General features: G+C 38.1%; 1 protein-coding gene across 6 annotated transcripts in view; it reads right to left on the bottom strand.

Moving 5' to 3' along the window:
- Positions 1–20160, bottom strand: part of dgkh (diacylglycerol kinase, eta) — an 86392-nt gene that overhangs the window by 24848 nt on the left and 41384 nt on the right. For all 6 annotated transcript variants that reach the window (XM_059499625.1, XM_059499627.1, XM_059499624.1 and 3 more), the window contains 9 exons: positions 15719–15823; positions 14866–14998; positions 9082–9188; positions 8852–8977; positions 8665–8767; positions 5009–5171; positions 4410–4518; positions 4139–4278; positions 1723–1804 (listed from right to left, as the gene is read on the bottom strand). In XM_059499625.1, the coding sequence (XP_059355608.1) occupies positions 1723–1804; positions 4139–4278; positions 4410–4518; positions 5009–5171; positions 8665–8767; positions 8852–8977; positions 9082–9188; positions 14866–14998; positions 15719–15823 (1068 nt within the window). The remainder of the gene's footprint in view (positions 1–1722; positions 1805–4138; positions 4279–4409; positions 4519–5008; positions 5172–8664; positions 8768–8851; positions 8978–9081; positions 9189–14865; positions 14999–15718; positions 15824–20160) is intronic.

Raw genomic sequence — 20160 nt, 5'->3', positions numbered from 1 at the left:
AGCCCAATTGCATTTCCAGATGGTTCCCCGATAAAAATTTCATCCCGGGGTTAACATGGGGTTTTCTTGGTAAAATTTGCATTTTAGGGGCTAAATATCACGATATTGGGATTGGGGTTTCTTCTACCTGCGGACATGAAAAACAACCGCGGACTTGGCAACACTGGTTCAGGTGGAGCGGCATTTACTGCACAGAGGCATAGTTCACTGACAAGCTACACAAAATCGCTTTCAAAATCGGCAAAGAATCGCCTGTGATTTTAAAATCGATTTTGTGTAGATTGTCAGTGAACTACGGCTCTGTGTAGTAAATGCCAACCAGTGTTGCCAAGTCTGCAGTTGTTTTTCATGTCAACGGGTTGAAGTGACCCCAATCCCAATAACGTAATATTTAGCCCCTAAAATGCTAATTTTACCAAGGGAACCCCGCCAAAAAATTTTATATTTTATAGCCCGGAACGAAACGCGATTGGGCTAGTTTTGAGAAGCAATTGGGCAGGTTTTGTTTTGAAAACCTGGCAATCCTGACCTGAACGCACGTGCTGGAGATATACTACTAATTACAGGAGCGCCTTTACTGACTAGATGCGCATGAAAATCGACTTCGATTTTTTGCACAGCCCTAGTCCAAGCACATTAATAGAGAGGCGGAGGGAAGGAAAAGATGTCGTAGAAAAAAGTGTACAAGCAATAGGGATAACCGCACCCTGGAGAGGACTGTGAAACAAAACCCATTCAAAAATGTGGGGGAGATTCATAAAGAGTGGACTGCAGCTGGAGTCAGTGCTTCAAGAACCACTACGCACAGACGTATGCAAGACATGGGTTTCAGCTGTCGCATTCCTTGTGTCAAGCCACTCTTGAACAACTGACAGTGTCAGAAGTGTCTTGCTTCAAAAAGGACTGGACTGCTGCTGAGTGGTCCAAAGTTATGTTCTCTGATGAAAGTAAATTTTGCATTTCCTTTGGATATCAGAGTCCCAGAGTCTGGAGGAAGAGAGGAGAGGCACACAATCCACGTTGCTTGAGGTCCAGTGTAAAGTTTCCACAGTCAGTGATGGTTTGGGGTGCCATGTATCAGCTGTACATGCTGAAACTTTTCATTTTCATACTTTTTAGTTGGCCAAGATTTCTAAAAATCCTTTCTTTGTAAGTTATATTCTAATTTTTTGAGATACTGAATTTGGGATTTTCCTTAGTTGTCATTTATAATCATCAAAATTAAAGAAATAAACATTTGAAATATATCAGTCTGTGTGTAATGAATGAATATAATATACAAGTTTCACTTTTTGAATGGAATTAGTGAAATAAATCAACTTTTTGATGATATTCTAATTATATGACCAGCACCTGTATGCACACATATAATGTATGAGGATTGTAGAGAGTACATCAATAGGAAAACAGACCAAAACCAGGACATTTTAGGCAATTTTGAAATCCTGGCAAGGACATGTGCTGGAAAAAGAGGACATATAATCACTCTACAAATAATAGCAACAGTTTCCTATTTATTTAGACTAAAAATAATGGCTCAAAGTCATGAAGCAGACTACAGTGGGTGTGCCAGATGTTTTCTTTTGAGTGCAGTGAGGGAAACAGCTGAAAGATGTGTGGTCTTTGTTGTGTTCCAGTGGCGCCTAGTCTTAGATAAAGTGTAGTATGTCACACTGTGATATGTCAACAACTCTTTTATTAGTGTTGATGTGTTGCTGGTACCTGGCCGTCCTCTGTGTCCTCAGGTGTGGCGGGGCAGCTGTGTTTTGGAGGTATTTTAATCTCATACGTCATTATACTCCACCTGTAAACAGCAACTGTAGATGTAGCTAACAACACGGATATTGTAAGCTCGACATATGTGACCCTCAACCACAAAACCAGTCATAAGGGTCCATTTTTAGAAAATTGAGATGCATACATCATTTGAAAGCTGAATGAAGCTTTCCATTGATGTATGGTTTGTTAGGATAGGAGAATATTTGGCTGAGATAAAGCTACTTGAAAGTCTGGAATCTGACGGTGCAAAAAAAAAAGAAAACATCACAACATTGAGAAAATCGCCTTTAAAGAACCACTCCACCGTTTTCTGAAATAGGGCTTATTCACATTATTTCCTACATTTAGATAGGTGGGCAAATGCATTTTTGCGTCAGTGCATGCATTGTTTTAGTTTGACTGGGTCGGCGTTAGCTTAGCTTAGCACAATGAATGGAATCCTTTGTTGCCAGCTAGCATGGCCTGAGTAAAAGTGATCAAAAAAATTTAAAAAACCCACCTAATTACTTCTTGTGGCCTGCGTATTCACAACGAGTACAAATAGCGATCCAGATTAACACTAGGCGATTTCCTAGGCAGATATTGACTTGGGACTATATTATGGGGAAGCACAGGCGAAGCACTGCTACTTCGGTGCAGAGATATCACACAACACATGAAATCCCACGACTTCCGTCAACATACCGGCGTGAATAGTAGCTGCCTGGCTATATTCCTTACAGTACACGAATGGCGATGAACATGGCTGATTTTGAGAGAGACGAAGAGGGTGACTTCTCAGACAGTCAAGAACCAGAACCATACCTATTTGAACCAGAGTTTACAGAAGACGAGCTGCGTGCTTTGGAAATAGAACGACAGGAGGAGGAGGTTGCGATCGCTCGTGATGAGAGCAAACATGAACTGGTGGTGTGAATGTGGGGGAATATGCCAATCTATGCCAACGGTTATAGAGTGTCTATGCTGTAGAGAGTGGGACATGTTTTTGCCATTGATGACCCGGCTCAACACGTCAGATCAAGATGAGCGTGCCCGAAGTTGTGTCACATCTACAGCGGATTTCACGGCGCTGATCCATTCTGCAGTACTCGATTTTTTTTCCGGTGTGACAAAGTGAACTGGAAAAAACACCCACGACGAATGGACCAAATGGACAGCTGTCCACAGAGTAAGTGATTATTTTAATCATGACGCATGTATAGATCGACCCATATTATAGCTGTATTCACATAGAGTTGATGTTTTCACAGGCAATATAGGTTATATAGGAAGAGAAATAAAAGACAACTTACATGTGCACTTTGTTCTTCCTGTGTTTTCAAAGTAGTCCTCTGGTGCAAAATGTTCTTCGCAAACACGATACTGCTTTATTTTGTTGAGAGGCGTTGAACTACAGATCTCCAGAGCTGCTAGCCATTTATTTCTCAGTTCCACATTAGATGGAATTCTGTGAAACATTACATTCGTGTATGTCCTTTGCTTGTTCTCACAACCTTTTGCTATGCAGGTAATAACCATGTTTGCTGTAACTTCTCCAAATAAATCATCCAAAAGCGAAGACACTCGGTGCAGGTCACGCCGGTATGTTCTTCTTCTTCTGTTTTTTTTTGATGCGTTGCACGCCGGTATGTTGACAGAATTCGTGGGATTTCATGTGTTGCGTGATATCTCTGTACCGAAGTAGCAGTGCTTCGCCTGTGCTTCCCCATAATATAGTCCCAAGTCAATATCTGCCTAGGAAATCGCCTAGTGTTAATCTGGATTGCTATTTATACTCGTTGTGAATACGCAGGCCACAAGAAGTAATTAGGTGGGTTTTTTTTTTTTTGATCACTTTTACTCAGGCCATGCTAGCTGGCAACAAAGGATTCCATTCATTGTGCTAAGCTAAGCTAACGCCGACCCAGTCAAACTAAAACAATGCATGCACTGACACAAAAATGCATTTGCCCACCTATCTAAATGTAGGAAATAATGTGAATTAGCCCTATTTCAAAAAACGGTGGAGTGTTCCTTTAAAGTGCCCCTATTATGGGTAATGAAATGTTCATATTTTGGTTTTAGGAGGCTCAACAACAGGTTGACATGCATGCAAGGTCAAAAACACATTCGTTGTCTTATAATATGCATTTATTTTTACCTTACTTGCTCAACGACTCCCAAACGTGACGCTAATCTGCATGACGCTAATCTGCGGTGATTGGTCTAAATGGTCTCAGTTTCATTTTATCATGCCTGTAATTCCTGATAAAGCAGTGTTTGTGAGCGCAGTGCTGCTTTGTGTACAGCGTTACCAGGGAAACTTATGACTGGTTTGTGGTCCAGGGTATTTGTGGTCATGCTAGTGTGTGCTCTGTACCTGTCCAGCATCTTGGTGCTGGCTCGCTCCAGCTTCTCCAGTATCTGAGGAAGTTGAGTATCATCGTCACATGACGGCCCCCAGCCGAGCACCCGCGCCAGGTCATTCCCGGTGCCCAGCGGCAGAACGCCCAGCTGGCACTGTCAATGAGAGACAGTTCATTAAGAAATCCTCATAAACATCTGCTCTGATACTCTCGAGCCAATTCCTAACCATGCAGCAACAAGTTTACTTTCAATCATTAGGACATGGTGCAGTACTTTTCAATTACCTGTTTGTGAAGATTTAGTTTATCGATTTCAGACAGGACCCAACCAACGCTTCCATCTCCACCGCACACCAGGATTCGGAAGTTATCGAACTTTTGGAACAAGCGAAGACTTGAAAAGAGAACATAACTATTTAATTGACACAAACAAATAAACGCTTCTCAAAAGGTGTCACAAAGTTAAAGGGATCAAGTGAGATTGGATTTGGTGTGACATGCTAAACTACCTTAAACAGCATTTTTCTAATTATTTTTTGTAATCATTATGCCTGCAGTTTTTATGAGCTTAGACTACAGTATATGGAAAAATGTATTTGTCCCAGTGTAGGATCATTAAAATGAGCCAAAAAGGTGATTAGAACTGGAGAAAAATTTAATAAAAATTTATGGGGAATATAATGGGACTTAAAAAATTACACTTTCGATTATACTTTCATTACTTTTCATATAATTTTCATAAAATTAGTATGTTGATGGATAAAAAGTCCTATCTTACTGTATGTCAACTACCTATTTGGTAAACAAGTAAAAACATCACTTATTTGCTTCTAAGACGAAAGTCAACAGTTCACTTCTTGTGATCTTTTACATCCTGGTCTTACCCTAAATGAGGTCCACCGTTGACCAGGTCGAATACCTGAGCAGGATTGAGCAGCTGTTTGAAGCGACGCAGGAATTTTACCCCTTGGTTGTCTCCACTTTTTGAGTTGACAAACACGAGGAGTGGACTAGCGCATGATGGGGGACAGGTGGCCTTCCAGAAACCTGATGCAGGATAAGAGCCAAAAAGATTAAATAATTTTTATCTCTAATGGATTTTCAACAGATAGACACCTTATTTTGGCCAAATACTAAGGCAACACCATCCTTTAAAAAGCAGAATATCACAGAATGCACTGAAGTGAACGAGGATGGTGGATGAAGTGAGTGAAGTAAACATACTGGAAAATATCCATAAATTAGTTCTGTCTAGTTAAAAATGTATTTTTTCACTGAATATTTATGTATGTGTGTTTTATATGTGTCTCACATTGTTATCTTGGCAACATGCTAATGGTAAATGCCAAACTGTCACTGATTCATTTGTAAAAACTGATTTCTAGTGTTTTTAGGTTTCTAGCGCTTCTCCAATTAAATGTTTTGACTGTGTAAAATTTGTTAGGCTAAAATATTGATAGACGACTCATTGCTGAAGAACTTTATTACAACAAGTTTAATTTCTCAGCTAAAAAAACAATTACCCAGTTAAGTAAATTTAATTACCAACACTTTATTTTCAACTTCGGTTTTCAGCAAAGACAATTGTTCGCTATTGATTTTGGTTTCTGTTTTTATAAATTTTGGTGCATTACTATTGATTTCAGGTACTGAAAAATTGGAGTACATTTATTACTATTACTATTATTAGCTTATCTTAACATAGTAATAACTGTGAGACAGCTTATATCAGTCTGTGTGTTCCCTGCAGTCACTGGTAACACCACGCTTATTAATTAAACTTTAAGAACTAAATGTCAGAACATGCATGCTAAAAAAGATAATGCTGAGATTTTTGTTGACCGCGTGTTGCTTAGGAACAGTTTTCTTCATAACTGGACAAGGATGAATCACAGAGAAAGGAGTGGAAAGTGTTTTGTGCTGCAGCTCAAGGAAAAGCAAACCATCAACCTAGTATGTTTTTGCTGGAAATGATGTGTACTATAGTGTGTAAATAATCCAGCACTATGATTTCTTTGTCATTGGAGTCAGGCTGAGTGAGGAGCTGTCAAGCGTGCTTGCACTGGAGGCGATCACATGCATGCATGCAGCATGTGTAGTAAACAGGCTGAACATGCCAGTTGCTGCGAGCAAGAACCCGCTGTGTTTATGAGATTCACCATATGCACCATTTAGTCTCGGCTGCAGACGTATAGGAGGAATTGTTTGCACTGCATTCAGTCTGGGTAACTACATGCATCTGTGCATACTGCATTATGTTTGCGTACATAACTTAAGGCATGCATGAGTGTTAGTAAAGCTGACAGCTGCCCTCAAGCACAGGTTTGCAAGCGGATTCTGGAGCGTGGGTGGACGTCTGTCAGTAGACCCCTTTAGGTCTAACAGAGCCCCACCTCCTCTTTCTCTCACTATCTCTCTAGGAGGCAGGCAGGCTAAGGCAAACTGAGTCACGAAGCCTGCGCACGTGCCAAAGGCAGCCCTGAGCGAATCAAGACGCAGCTCTCCTCGCCACCTAGCACTGAGGCAGGAGATTCCTTACACGTGAGTGGCTTTCATGCTTTCTGTATCCCTCACTGCTTCTTCAGCAGCTTAACAAGGTTCAATCCATCCGTGCCTCCTCCGTCCTTTTTGTCTGTTTTAAACAGCCAATTAACAGGAACCACAAAGCGATCCAAAAATATATCAAGCGAAACTTCACAGCTATTGATTTTCATTATATTTCTGTCCACCCCCAACTAATCTCTATTTCCGATATGTGCTCCTCCAATTAAAGTCGCAGTAGCTTTGAGGTTCTGATCAATAGTGGACGTCCTCATCTCTCACAAGGTTTGACTTCACACACGGCCAGATGAAATGCCTGCAGCCACCACCGTCGTGTCTGAAACCAAGCTGCTAATTACTTAAAACCCGTTGACACCAAGAACGATAACTATATTGATATAACTATACTATCATCCACACCAACACACAATAACATTTGTTAATTATAAACAGCTTTCTGCAGTTTTGTCATTTATCACTTTAAATGCTCAAGCTCATCAGCTGAAAACAAAAAACATTCGGAAAGTGATTCCAGCGATACTGTCCCGCTATCGCTTTAGTTGTGATGTGGACATCACTATAGAATTAGAGTGAATATTAAAACTTGATCTTATAGTAATCATTATAGTTATCATCCTTTTTTTCTGCTTTCGGACAAAGCCACTGAGCTATTTTTACACCTATTTTTAAGAATGAAGCGGCTTTAAATAGCATTCATACAGCTGTCAATAAAACACAATGTGCAATTTCCTGGAAATCATTGGCATATGCTCCACCACAGGCTGACCGAGCAAACAAGCAAGGTATGAATCCTCAGCGGCAGGTTAATAATGCAGAAAGGAATGGAGAAAGAGCGAGGCGGCTATGGAAGAGCGTTTTTGTTTGCTCTCGTCTTGAATTTTCCAAGCACATGGTCCACCAGAGGCTGTTATGTTTACATACGTCAGGACAAGATGCTCTAAGGGAAAGTGACTTTCCACACTGCCCTGACATATACAGGAGAGATGGGAAAGAAAAATAAAGGAACATAGGCACAGAGTGTCTCTCAGAAGGAGAGAAAACACATTCTACATGCATGATCAAATCAGAAGAGGTCAGAGATATAATTAAATAGATATTGCTCTTCATGCAACCTGGGACTAGCAGATCTAATGAGTTCCATCTATAGCTGTCGTCCATCTGAGCTCCTCCCACCACTTCACATCCACACACCAATAAATAATCATACATTGCATCCAAAGTGGGATCATGCACAAGCATGCAATCAGCCTTGTGTAACCTCAAGTGACCTTGACCTTTTGAAATGAAAGGCTTTCATGTACTATGAAAACACATATATATATATATATGCACTACTACTAATAATAATTTCATAAAAAAAATAAATATAAAGGATATTATCACCCAAATACAGCATATTTATTTTATAAATTATATAATTTAAATTAATAATTAAATTTATATTTTGGCAAAGACACATGCAGTAGTAGTAGTAGTGATAATAATGATGATAATAATAATAATATTTTGTTATTTATAAACATCTTTCCCAAGCTCAAGGTTGCTTAAATAATACTAACACTAATACTAATACTACTACTACTAATATTCATAATTAAAATAAAATAAATAAATAATAATTTAATATAAAACTGAATAAGTACAATAGTCATTTTAATTATTTACACTCAAATGCAGCATATTTATTGTTTAAATAACAACATTATTAAATTAATTAATTAAATGATTATTTAGCACATATTAACATATAGTAAAAATAATAATAATAATAATAATAATATATTCATTTAAATAATATGACCATTTTAATTATTATGTATTATTTAAATACAGCATATCTATTGTAAAATATAATATTATTAATATTAATTAAATAAAATTAATATTCATCAATATTTATGTGTAGAACTGATAAATATTTATGTGTAGACTAGAATAATCCCTTTTAAAATCACTCCAGTGAAAAGAAAAGTCTTACCGTCTGAGTCGATGCTGTTGAGGGCAGTAGGGGGGATGATGGACACTTTGCACTGGCCGAGGGGACATTTGCGGGGGTAGAGATCCATGCATGCCGTGTGCACCTGTCCAAGCACAGACAGCTTTTAGAGTTCACAGCTCTCTGAACTGAAGTACTCATAAGGGATTCTGGGATATGCAGATCTTACCATGGCCTTGCACCATAAACAACGCCAGTCCTGCAAGCGCAGCACGCTGCCACAGGTTTTATCGCAAACGGCACACTTGGCACTGACAGGCAGGTTGCCTTCCAGCCACTGGTGTGGCATCGCAATCTACAGGAATAGAATGTAATAAAAATGTATACCATCAGTTCTGCTATTCAATCAAAGGTTATGCATTAGCAGTAGCACTGAACCACGGGCTTTATGAGACTCACCCCATCCTCGTCCTCAATGATGTCCTTGCCGATAGAGGCCAATGTTGTCCATTTGCAGTTGTTTGTGGCCCTGACTGCGCATCTTTTGTGGGCCTTGAATTTACACACTGCGAGAGAGTAATGTGAAAACTGCTCATGAGACTGGCCAGCAGTAACCTTCAGCTGCTTCTATGACAATCAAGTATTTTTATTTCAGCAGAAGAAATATGAGGTGATAAAAGATGTCTGGAAAATGCTTCCTATATCAAGCTAATATTAAACTGCACAATATACATTGATCAACTGAGGGAAACATTGAAGACTTACTCCTGATCAAAGAATAGGGGCCACATGGAGTAGACAAGCACTGTACAAAAGAATAATCATTATCTGTCATTCTTATGGATTGGCTTTCTGTCAGGCTCTATTATAATTTGTTGTTATTTTCAAGGCTGCATAATTGTTGTCTATTGCCTGTTGTTGTCTATTATGTATTTTATAATGTAATGTAAAACTGAATTTTCAGCATCATTACTTCAGTCTTTTGTGTCACATGGTCCTTCTGAAATCATGGTAATATGCTGATTTGATGCTCAAGAAACATTTTTGTTATTATCAGTGTTGAAAACAGTTGTGCTGCTTAATATATATATATATATTTTTTTTTTTTTTTGTAGAAACCATGATGTTTTTTTTTCTTCAGCAAAGTTCCAGCATTTATTTGAAATAGATACATTTCTGTCAGTTACTGTCACTTTTAATCAGTTGATCAAAAAAACTTACTTACCCCAAACTTTTGGTCATTTGTATTCATACAGTTCCATTTGTATATGTAGATTTTGCCTTGATATTCCCAAATGTTAACATTTTCATTAAGCCAGTTACATTTGTTGTGCAGCACTGTCAATAACTCAAGTTTATTTTTTTTTTTTAAGATTTGACAAATCTTAGCTTCCATTACTCTATGAGTCTTTCTACAGTAGGGAAATAATAGACTGGTTGTTTTATTTTTCTATCCATCATGACAACGCATTTTGAATTATCTATTGATTTCTTCTAAATTCTGGAAACTTCCGGCTAACTCGACCTCTGTACCACACAGGCACTGTTTTTGTCCTCACCAGTGGTGTGGGTGAGGTCCAATAAGCTAACGGCCGATAGTTCTTTGGTGATTTCCTCTATTAAACTGCATTGCAGGTCTAATCAAGTTAGCAATGTTCACCTGGCCGTTTCCAGAAGGAGAATTAAGTGGCTGATTGATTGGCTGGCTGGCGTCCTCCTCCATAAAGTACGCTTCAGCACATTCTCGTGGCCACCTCCATTCCTACAAACTTAAAATGTATACTCAGCCATTTTCCGACACAGATGCCACAATCAGTGCAGATGTCTCTAAAAGAGAACCACTAAACATCCTTTATGTTCAGTGTCCGAGCTGTTCTGTACACGCAGGGCTGACTGGCGCTCACACTCCAAGAATCAGACCATGAAAAAGCCTCAAATCCAGTTAAATCAGCCCATCTCAGTGTCTGAGAGCATTATGCCTCCATATGCTGCCGGGGCTTCTAATGTCCTATAGGATTACACAGATTTGTGGTGACATGGCTAATCACGCCAGCGTAGAAGCGTATTTATCCCAGCCGAGCCCTGCCAGCCGGGACGCCACATAGTCACCACAGAAAGTGTTTAAACGCTTCCTAGCATATTCCAGTACCAGAGTGGATACTGCATACTGCATTCCTGTTTACAGGAAAGGAAGCCCAGTGCTTAGAACTTCTACTTTCTGCAATGCCGTTTCTCAATAATAAATGAGGAGCCTCATCTTTTGAGACGAGACGAGAGAGTGTGCGTCCTCTTCAGAGAATCATAACGCCAATCAGAGAGTGCTTCATTTCACTTGGGCTCCACTCTCATCTTGTAATCAGAGCTGGTCTATGCTCAGACCATTTTACATGGCTCTGAAAACAAATCTCCAATAAATTACTCTAATGTCATTTTCAGGGCTGTTAGCAAACCATTTACAGACAATTCAGTAATGCCGAGTGAACGTAAGACTGTTTACGATGCACTGCTAATGGACAGGATGTCTCTGTCAAATTAGAGAGTGAGAAATATTGAGTTTGACTCTTTTGTTGGGGCCCATGTCTCACATCAATCCTTATTGATTGGTTGCTGCAGGAAATCGAAGTGAAATATAACTAGCTATGATCGTTCTAAACTTCAAGTCTCTCAACTTGGTGAATCTTGCTCAAAAGATTAGTGTACGCCTGAATGAATTCCTATGCTGGACCAAACTGGTAAGAACTGGCTGGCGTAGCTGGTTAAGCTAGTCAAGAAAATCTGATGAGACACCAGCGCATCAAAATCAAACGTATGCTGCTGACCAGCTGACCACTGAAATCTGGCCTTTGAGATCCTGTTTCAAAGTTAATTCCCAGTGCCTTGTTTGGCCAACATGATTATGTGTAAGACTGGACAAGAGTCTGAGCCCACAATAATATTTTTTAAGGTCTTTTTTAACCCTGTTCAGGTCTCGGCCTTGACTTATATTCAACTCTGTTTAGGTTTCCGTTTGAACTCAGACACAACCCTGTTCAGGTCTCTGTCTCGACTTATATTCAACTCTGTTTAGGTCTCAGTTTTGACTCAGACTCAACCCTCTTAAGGTCTCAGTCTTGATTCTAACTCAACCCTGAACCTTAAGTATCGGTCTTGACTCAACAGTTCTCCAGTCTTAGTCCTGATTCAGACTCAACCCTCTTCTGGTCTTGGTCTTAATCCAGCCTCAAACTACTTGGGTCTCGATCAGGACACAGACTTGAATGAGCTGGTCTCGACTACAACATCAAGCTTGCATTTTCTTATTCCCAATGAACTCCACTTTGAAAGTCAATACGCTGATATGATAAAGAAATAATGATGCATGCTTGCAACTATATATTGTGAAAAGCTTCATCTGTGTGTATAACTGCTTTCAATTTACGTTGGAATGATAACATTTTTGATTGGGGATTTTGATTGTAAAATTAAATTCAGATGCATATAGTGTTATGTACTATTAATAATAAATAGATGAAACATGTCAGAAAATACAACCTATTTAACCAGTTAATAGAGCAAATACATTGCAGCAGTGCTAGAAAGATGAAAACATAAAGCAAGAACTACAGACCTAAAAGAGTTTAATTTGGTTGCATTACTGCTAAAAAGCTTCCCATATTTGTGAATAAGCCAAAAAGACAGGAAGAAATATGAAAGTGCTTATCTCAAGCATTTTTCTGACCAGATTCATTTAAATGCTCATTTCTGTCAGAACTTATCAAGAGGATTTAAAAGATTAAACTAGATTATATTATATTAAAATCACAATATTGTCAAAGTCTAACACAGCCTTATTGATTTTATAAAACAGTTACTATGTAATAAAATATTAAGGAAACATTTAAACATAATTTTATACATCAAATGCATTAAGTGCCATCCAGAGTCAACTGTTACTGTAGCTGTTATTTAGCACAGCTAGAATGCTACAATCATCATCCAGGACTGCAATTATCAGTTTTGTAAATAATCTTTCTCGTTCAGTCAGTAGTCCACTCTAATGCCATTGTCTGTGAACAGCTGAAACAAAAGCAATTTGTTACATTTTGTGAACACAAACGGCTCTCGGGTTTGAAGATGGTAATGAGAGGTTTGTTGAAAGAAATGAGATCATCTTTCCACAGTAACACATACAGTAATTAATACTCAGGAGTGAGTCTGCTTGTTGAAACGCAAACGCCATGACAACAGCACTGTAAAGTGCTCCTTAATTATCGCTCTCTAGAAGACTGCGGCCACACGCAGAACCACACAAATCCACTTTAGCCTAATGCAACGTGACCCCAGAAAACTGTCCTACTAAATGGCGTCTTGATGTTTTGGTGGAAAATCAACATTAGGAAACATGACGAGGGTGATGACGAGGCTTGTATTATTCGCAAAACAGTGTGAGTTTCATTTGAATTTCTCATTAGAACTGAGACATGAGTGAGAGGCTTACTATTTTTACTTCCTGCTATGTGAGAGCCAATGACAGTCAGCCGAGTTTAATGAGCACCATCTGCATATCTCTAAAAGCAATTAACACTCTCTTCCACATGATGTCACACCATTAGCATGCATAATGCATGATCCTGGATGTGGTATTGTTAGTGAGAGTGTTTTAACCTGCCAGCATGTACTTTGAGGTGATTCTACACATAACTCAAAAAATAGCCACAAACTTCAACATCAAGATTTGATATGAAAACAAACAAACAAACAAAAAAGCTTTAAAATACACTAAAAGTTCATGAATGTACACGGAAAAGTATATATTATAGGTGATGTGATTGGTCACCATTTCTGTCAGTATTTTAAACAACTTTTATTTTGTTTACAGATTAACATTTTTTCATAAGCATGTTCATATTGTGTACTAATAATTGATTCATGATATTCCAAAAATTGTCTTTCTAATCTTTATATTATTACAATTATATTGTATTATCAAATTTAAACCATAAATGTCATCTGTTCACTCTATGTTGCTATATAGAGAAAATAAAAGTTATATAATAGTTAATAAATAATAGTTGTACCCGGTATTCTTTTAGTATAATTGATATACTATAATAGCTTTTGCTAATATTATGAATTAGATTTTATTTGTATATTTTCAGTTTGATTTTCATTATAGTTTTTGTACTTGTGTTTTTTTGTCATTTTGATTCTTTTTTAAAATGTATATATATATACTGTATATGTGTGTGTGTGTGTGTGTGTGTGTACATTTTTTATGTTTTACTTTTATTTTGGATATTTTAGTACTTCAAGTTAATCTAAATGAAAGTGACAAATGTTGTCTTGGCAACTAGCTGAAATAAAGCAATTAGGTTTTATTTTATTTTATATATATTGTATTTGGTTTCAGTTAATGTTTATTTTGTTTTAATTAATGATTTCTTTATATTTTTTGTTTTACTTTTAGTAAACGGTATATAATATAAACATTCAATTTGTTTGTTTGTTTGCTGCTTTTCAACTACCATCAGTTGAAAAAATTTGCTTTTTCACCTACATATGGTGTAGCATCTAACAGTAGGATCTACTGTACAGTAACAACTGAAATTAACCAGAAAAACCCTAGTTACTTTTCAATCATTCACCTCCAATCCGTCTTTTCAACCCCTCCCTTCCATTTCCCCCTTTATAAGATCCAAAACATTGCAGACAGATAAAATCAAATCTCATTCTACAAGCCCATTCTAATTATTGCTGAATATCCTGTTTCACTCAAAATATATGTCTGATTACTGAAGAACACTAGGCTGTGATTGGTGTTTGACATTGACTTTAAAAGTGGTTCTGCGGCAGACAGGTGTTCAGTAAACCAGTTTGAAAGGGATTTTTATATCTGCAATCATAACTGTTTTTATCTGACCGATGTGCATTTTAATATAAAAGCAAACACATCATATCCTTGAAGTGCAATTTATAAACAAATAAAAGAAACCCAGCATCAGTGTTTCGATTTATTATTGCATTGTGTTTCCATCCAGATCTTTTCCCCACCTCAATTAGCTGTGCTTCTGCACTAAGTAGCTCTGACCAGTGCAACCCACTCTAATGCAGCCCTGAGCCATCCCTGACCACCCTTGACCAACTCTGATGAAAAAATGACAGCTTTGGGGAAGGACAGCGAGCTGAGCGAAGCAGCTTCATAATTAAAGAGAGATTATCCGACACACGGGTTTGAGAAGCCAGTAGAGATGAACAGATACCTACCTTCACAAGAGAGGCCATGAGAAGTGACCCCTGAGAGGCTGTCCCGACAGACGTTACAGAAGGTAGGGCGAGCGTGGGAGCAGGCATACCAGTTGTGCATCCCTGAGAAATGTTCCACATTAAACTGTGCCGTCTAGCAAAGGAGAAGTTAAGACAAATTGGCAGCGCCAGGATAAGACTTTCTCAGAGCCCTTAAAACAAAGGCTACGTTTTTCAGCTCTCATACACATACATGCATCACAAAGACTGGCTCATATATAACAGCCGCAGGTGTATGACACACAGCCCTCCTGTATGCAACACCACACCGCCATGGCCATCTACCTGCAGCACTCTAATGCAACAGGACAGTGATTTAAGAGGCCAGTTGTCAGTTGATTGTAAAAAATGATTGAATAGGGAGGACGGCGCCCCCAGGCAGGGGTGCCAGCGGAGCGCTGGAGTTCTGGGTGTGGTATTGCAGAACACGGGGGCTGAGAGTCTTACATAACCATTTACATCTCAATCCTCAACGCTGCAGTCCGCTCTTTCATTTACTGGTGTCAGGTGTAAAAAAAACACCACATGCACAATTAGAGTCTGTTAATTAGCAACAACAAACAGAGCAGAATTCCTTTTTCCAGAACTATTTTAATCATAACATGATATCTGTGCATAATATTTCAGATGCATGTGAGAAGAGAAGAGGAAATCTGAAAGCAGGTTTGTTTAGAAGCTGGATTTGAACATCCAAAGCATCTGGGGAAATACACAGGACCAAACATTTAAGGGGATTCTAAGGCATGCATCTAAGAAGTGTGTTTGAAAAACAGTGATAGTTCAAGATGCAACTCAAGTCAAACAGCGCACTTACCTCGTAATGCTCTCTGGACTGAACCGATTTCAGTGAGCTGATCCAGTCCTCCATTTCTTTCCTGTTCTCAGCACACAGGATAAGCCTTCGGAACGGTGTAATTACCTACAGGGAGACAGAGATGCGGGGAGATGAGAGCGGAGCGGAGTGTCTCACCCGCCTGCTTGACTGACTGCGACTGACGATGAGATCTCCCCCTTCCCACTCTTTAAGACAACGCTTGGGACAAGCCCCCCACCCCTCGCCTCCTCCTCGTCTCCTCTTTAACGGTCACCTCCACCCCTCAGGTCTTTTCCTCTCGATTCGTTTCGGATGCTTGAGCGAGATTTAGGCTGACAGGCGGAGAGCCCGAGAAAATGCTAAAAGCCTGTTTCATAACAGGGGCAGCCTCCAAGCGAGTCAACCCCTGCGCTTTTAATATGGCTATAATTTATTGATAAAGCCACCCTTAACATCTCCACATGCTGGCGGCACACGGCAGCATGACAATTGTTTTCACTGCAAAGCGCGTGGTGAAGCAGGTGTTACAGACTTTATGGAATTACAGCTTACCACCTGCATCAAAGCAACAGTGCAGATTCCTACATAAATCACTTGCTCATTTTGGCTACTCTGGTTTTAAAGATGCGAGAGATGCATTTAGGTAATTTTTGTAGATTTACAATATTTAGGAAGTGTTCGATGCAAAATATGACATTTGGTGGCCACTTAAATAAGAATGAAACTGTGGGAATTCCCGATTTACAGTTTTGGTCTGATTTTCGATCCTCAGATGTTGCTCTTTTATAGCTCAATAGGCTTGACTACTGAGTTCTGAGTAGTCATCCTCATTCAAACCCTTAAGACTTTTATTCAACTTCATCTTCTAATGAAGATATTTTTAATAAAACCTGAAACATTTCTGTCTCTCCTTTAAAAGAGCATTCCACCAAACTTTTAAGCTTCAAAAACGTAATAAATGCACCATAAAAGTACTCCATATGAAACATGACCACTTTATATGATGAACAGATTTAGGCTTTTATTAATTTAAAACATTCATACATAGAGCTCATCACATGCGATAGGCAGAAGCTCAAACGTGCTTGCTTGATGCAAATGATGAGGTTTGTTCTAAACATCATGCAATTAAGGGGATAGTTCACCCAAAAATGAAAATTCTGTCTTAATTACTCAAGGGAACTACCATGTTCAAGGCCCAGAAAGGTAGTAAGGACATTGTTAAAATAGACATCAGTGGTGCAACCTTAATTTTATGAAGCTATAAAAATAATAAAGTCATTATTTTTGTTTTCTTTGCACACAAAAAGTATTCCTGTGAGCTAAATATAATTACGGTTGAACCACTGATGTCACATGGACTATTTTAACGATGTCCTTGCTACCTTTCTGGGCCTTGAACATGGTAGTTCCCTTGCTGTCTATGGAGGGTCAGAAAGCTCTCGGATTTCATCAAAAATATCTTAATGTGTGTTCCGAAGATGAACGAAGGTCTTATGAGTTTGGAATGACAGAATTTATTTTTTTGGGGCGAACTATACCTTTAAGGTTAAACTTGTGATTAACTTATTTGATGCGCTATGAGCATCTGCATTGATCAGTGCTTATATGTGATCGTTTTGGTTGAATTAACTTTCAATGGAGGGACAAAATTGCTCAGGTTTCATCTTAATTGTGTTTTGAAGATGAATGAAAGTCTTATGGATTTTGGATTGTTAACATAACTTTAATTTTTAAGTGAACTATCCCTTTAGGTATAACGTTTATCTCCAAAAATACAAAATTAAGAACAAAACGAATTTTGATATACAGTAAAAACAATAAAATTAGTGTGGACAGCTGAGATAATTTGCTTGTAAAATTTCTATAGTTTTCCAGCCTCCATTTGCTATCTTTTAGTCTCATGGCTGTCTAGGAGAAACCTGACACGCGACTGAAATGATTGCATTAAAACATTGTGCTAACTTGGTCCTTTTCATCATATCTATAATCTACAGTGAGCTGTCATCACAGATCCTAGTTTAGCACAAGTGTCAGTGTTCTCAGTTAATTATAAAGAGCTGTAAAATAACCTTGTATTCCTGGCTGCAATAATAAGCTCACATGGATGCAATAGATAAAACCCATCTGTTCCTGTTATAAATGCCTCAACCATAAGTTGCCTCACTCATTTTTTGAAAACCAGTCATAACCATCTGGCATGATGGGGTATGAATCGTTTCTAATTACGTTTTTCCTAGCTGGCTACTACAGTTTTCAGATGTGTGGTTACCAAATAAACAATGCTATCGCTGTTACACAACAGCATACAATCCCCCTATGAAAAAAAACACAGTGGCTATAGCTGGCGCATGAGTGGATTACAGGGGAATTCACTGAAGATATCTACTAACAGCAGCGGAGGTGCTGAGAGAGAATTACACACGCAACAGAGTAATGTGGATGTCAGCGTTGTAGCTCATTATTTTCACCATTTGAGCGGCAGGTGAAGATACAATACTGTTGGATCTGAGTGTTTTCAACCCCCAGCCCCCAAAATCCACAAACTCATTAGTGGCTTCTGCCTCCATGGGACTTTCTTTACCATTTGACAATAAAGCCGAAGTCAAAAGGCATTAGCAGTGCACCATTAAAATGATAGTCTGGGCTCAAAAAGCTCTAACAGCAGCACTTGTTTTTAATAGGAAATTTTGCAGTTATGCTAATGCACTTAGAGTCTATGGAGCCAGAGATCTTAAATGCATTTGAGGTTGGAATGACATGAGGGTAAGTAAATAATAAAAAAAAAATCCCCTTTCTTTCTTTCTTTCTCTTTCTTATAAAGAATCTATAATACTGTGATTTTAACTTAAATTCATTCTGCAATTTTCCTTTATATATATATATATATATATATATATATATATATATATATATATATATATATATATATATATATATATATATATATATAGTATTTTTTTTTTTTTTTTTTTGTAAACTCAACCTGTTTGAATGTTGCTACATGAAAAAATATATATTATTTTACTGCACTGTAAAGAATTAAAACCTCAAAAATATATAGTGACTGGTTACTAAATCTACATTTTTCAATTGTCCTATTTGAATTAATAAAATAAATTCATGTTATTCAATTTGGCCAACTGATCAGTCAATTGAAAATTTTGAGTTGGAGAGGTCTGAATTTTTTTACAGTGTGTAAGTCCAGGTTCAGGTCAATGACAAAAAAATAAATCTTTTGAAAATATAGTTTAAAACACATAATACATTTTAAAGAAATGTTTAAAACTGTAAATGTAACGAGTCATAAGATATTGAATATATTATTCAAGATAGAAGTATATATTCTAACAAAATTGTGAATAACTAATTCATAAATATAATAAATTTATAGGGTTTCGTGGTGTTGTGCCACATGATGTTACACCTGAATTGATCAGAATAAGTATCTTAAAAACATATTTTAAGATCTGAAGGGGCCTTCTCTACAATTTGCACCACATGACTTTCTTTCAATTAAACTTTGTATCACAAGTGTACAATTGTATCACCCTGAAATCTGACAGCATTCTGCAAAAAATCTAAATTAATTTTTATTTTAAACAATAACAACATTGAACCGCTTCTCTTTTTAGGCTTAAAATGTATTTTATAACAAATGAATTAATCTCAATTGGCATTTCACCACAAATACGGTCAGGAGAGGATAGCTTGTACTGAACACTAAAAAAATACATTGAAATGACAACCCACATTGCATACATACTGAATAAGAACAAGCTTTGCAGTGCAATTTGATCAGTCGTCAGGATTTAATGATTTAACCTCCTTTAAGGTGACTCTTTTGTCCAACCAGATAAGGTCATTTGAAGCGTAGAGTGTCTCCCCAATCATCTGAGAGCATCTTCTTCAGGAAGACATCTCCTTGGTAAATACCATGCTGTGCCAGTGCAACACGCAGCTGCTATGTAAGGGCTCAGTTGTCCTTCACTAGCTTGTAAATGACAAGTGGTCTTTAAGGCATGTTTAGCAGTGCAGCGTGGAGCTGTGAAGGGCAGTTCAGTCCGAGAGCTGCGACGTAGAGTCAAACAGCTTCATGTTTATTTACATGTTCACCATAGATACTGCAGATCTAAACCACAAGCAGGAGAGGCTGCGTATCATCTTCAAAAACAAATAAAGAAGTCACACTGTCCAGGCTACGCTGTCAGCTGCGGAAAGAGCCGCAGGAATTTTCCAAGCGTGTTATTTCATTACTTATAAAGCTAGTTGATTCATTTTTGTTGCCAAAAAAACATACCTATCAATTCTCATGCCCAGTCATGATGCAGTAATCACATTAGCATTCATCTTTCTCCCTTACACAATCAAACACGGGCAACTCCCAGCTCATCCCTGCCAGCCACTTACTCTAAAAGCCTCTTCAACCGCCCGCGCTGAGG

The sequence above is a fragment of the Carassius carassius genome, chromosome 19, assembly GCF_963082965.1.
Source record: "Carassius carassius chromosome 19, fCarCar2.1, whole genome shotgun sequence".
In the NCBI taxonomy this organism is placed as follows: domain Eukaryota; kingdom Metazoa; phylum Chordata; class Actinopteri; order Cypriniformes; family Cyprinidae; genus Carassius; species Carassius carassius.
This window is presented reverse-complemented; position numbering and strand designations above follow the sequence as displayed.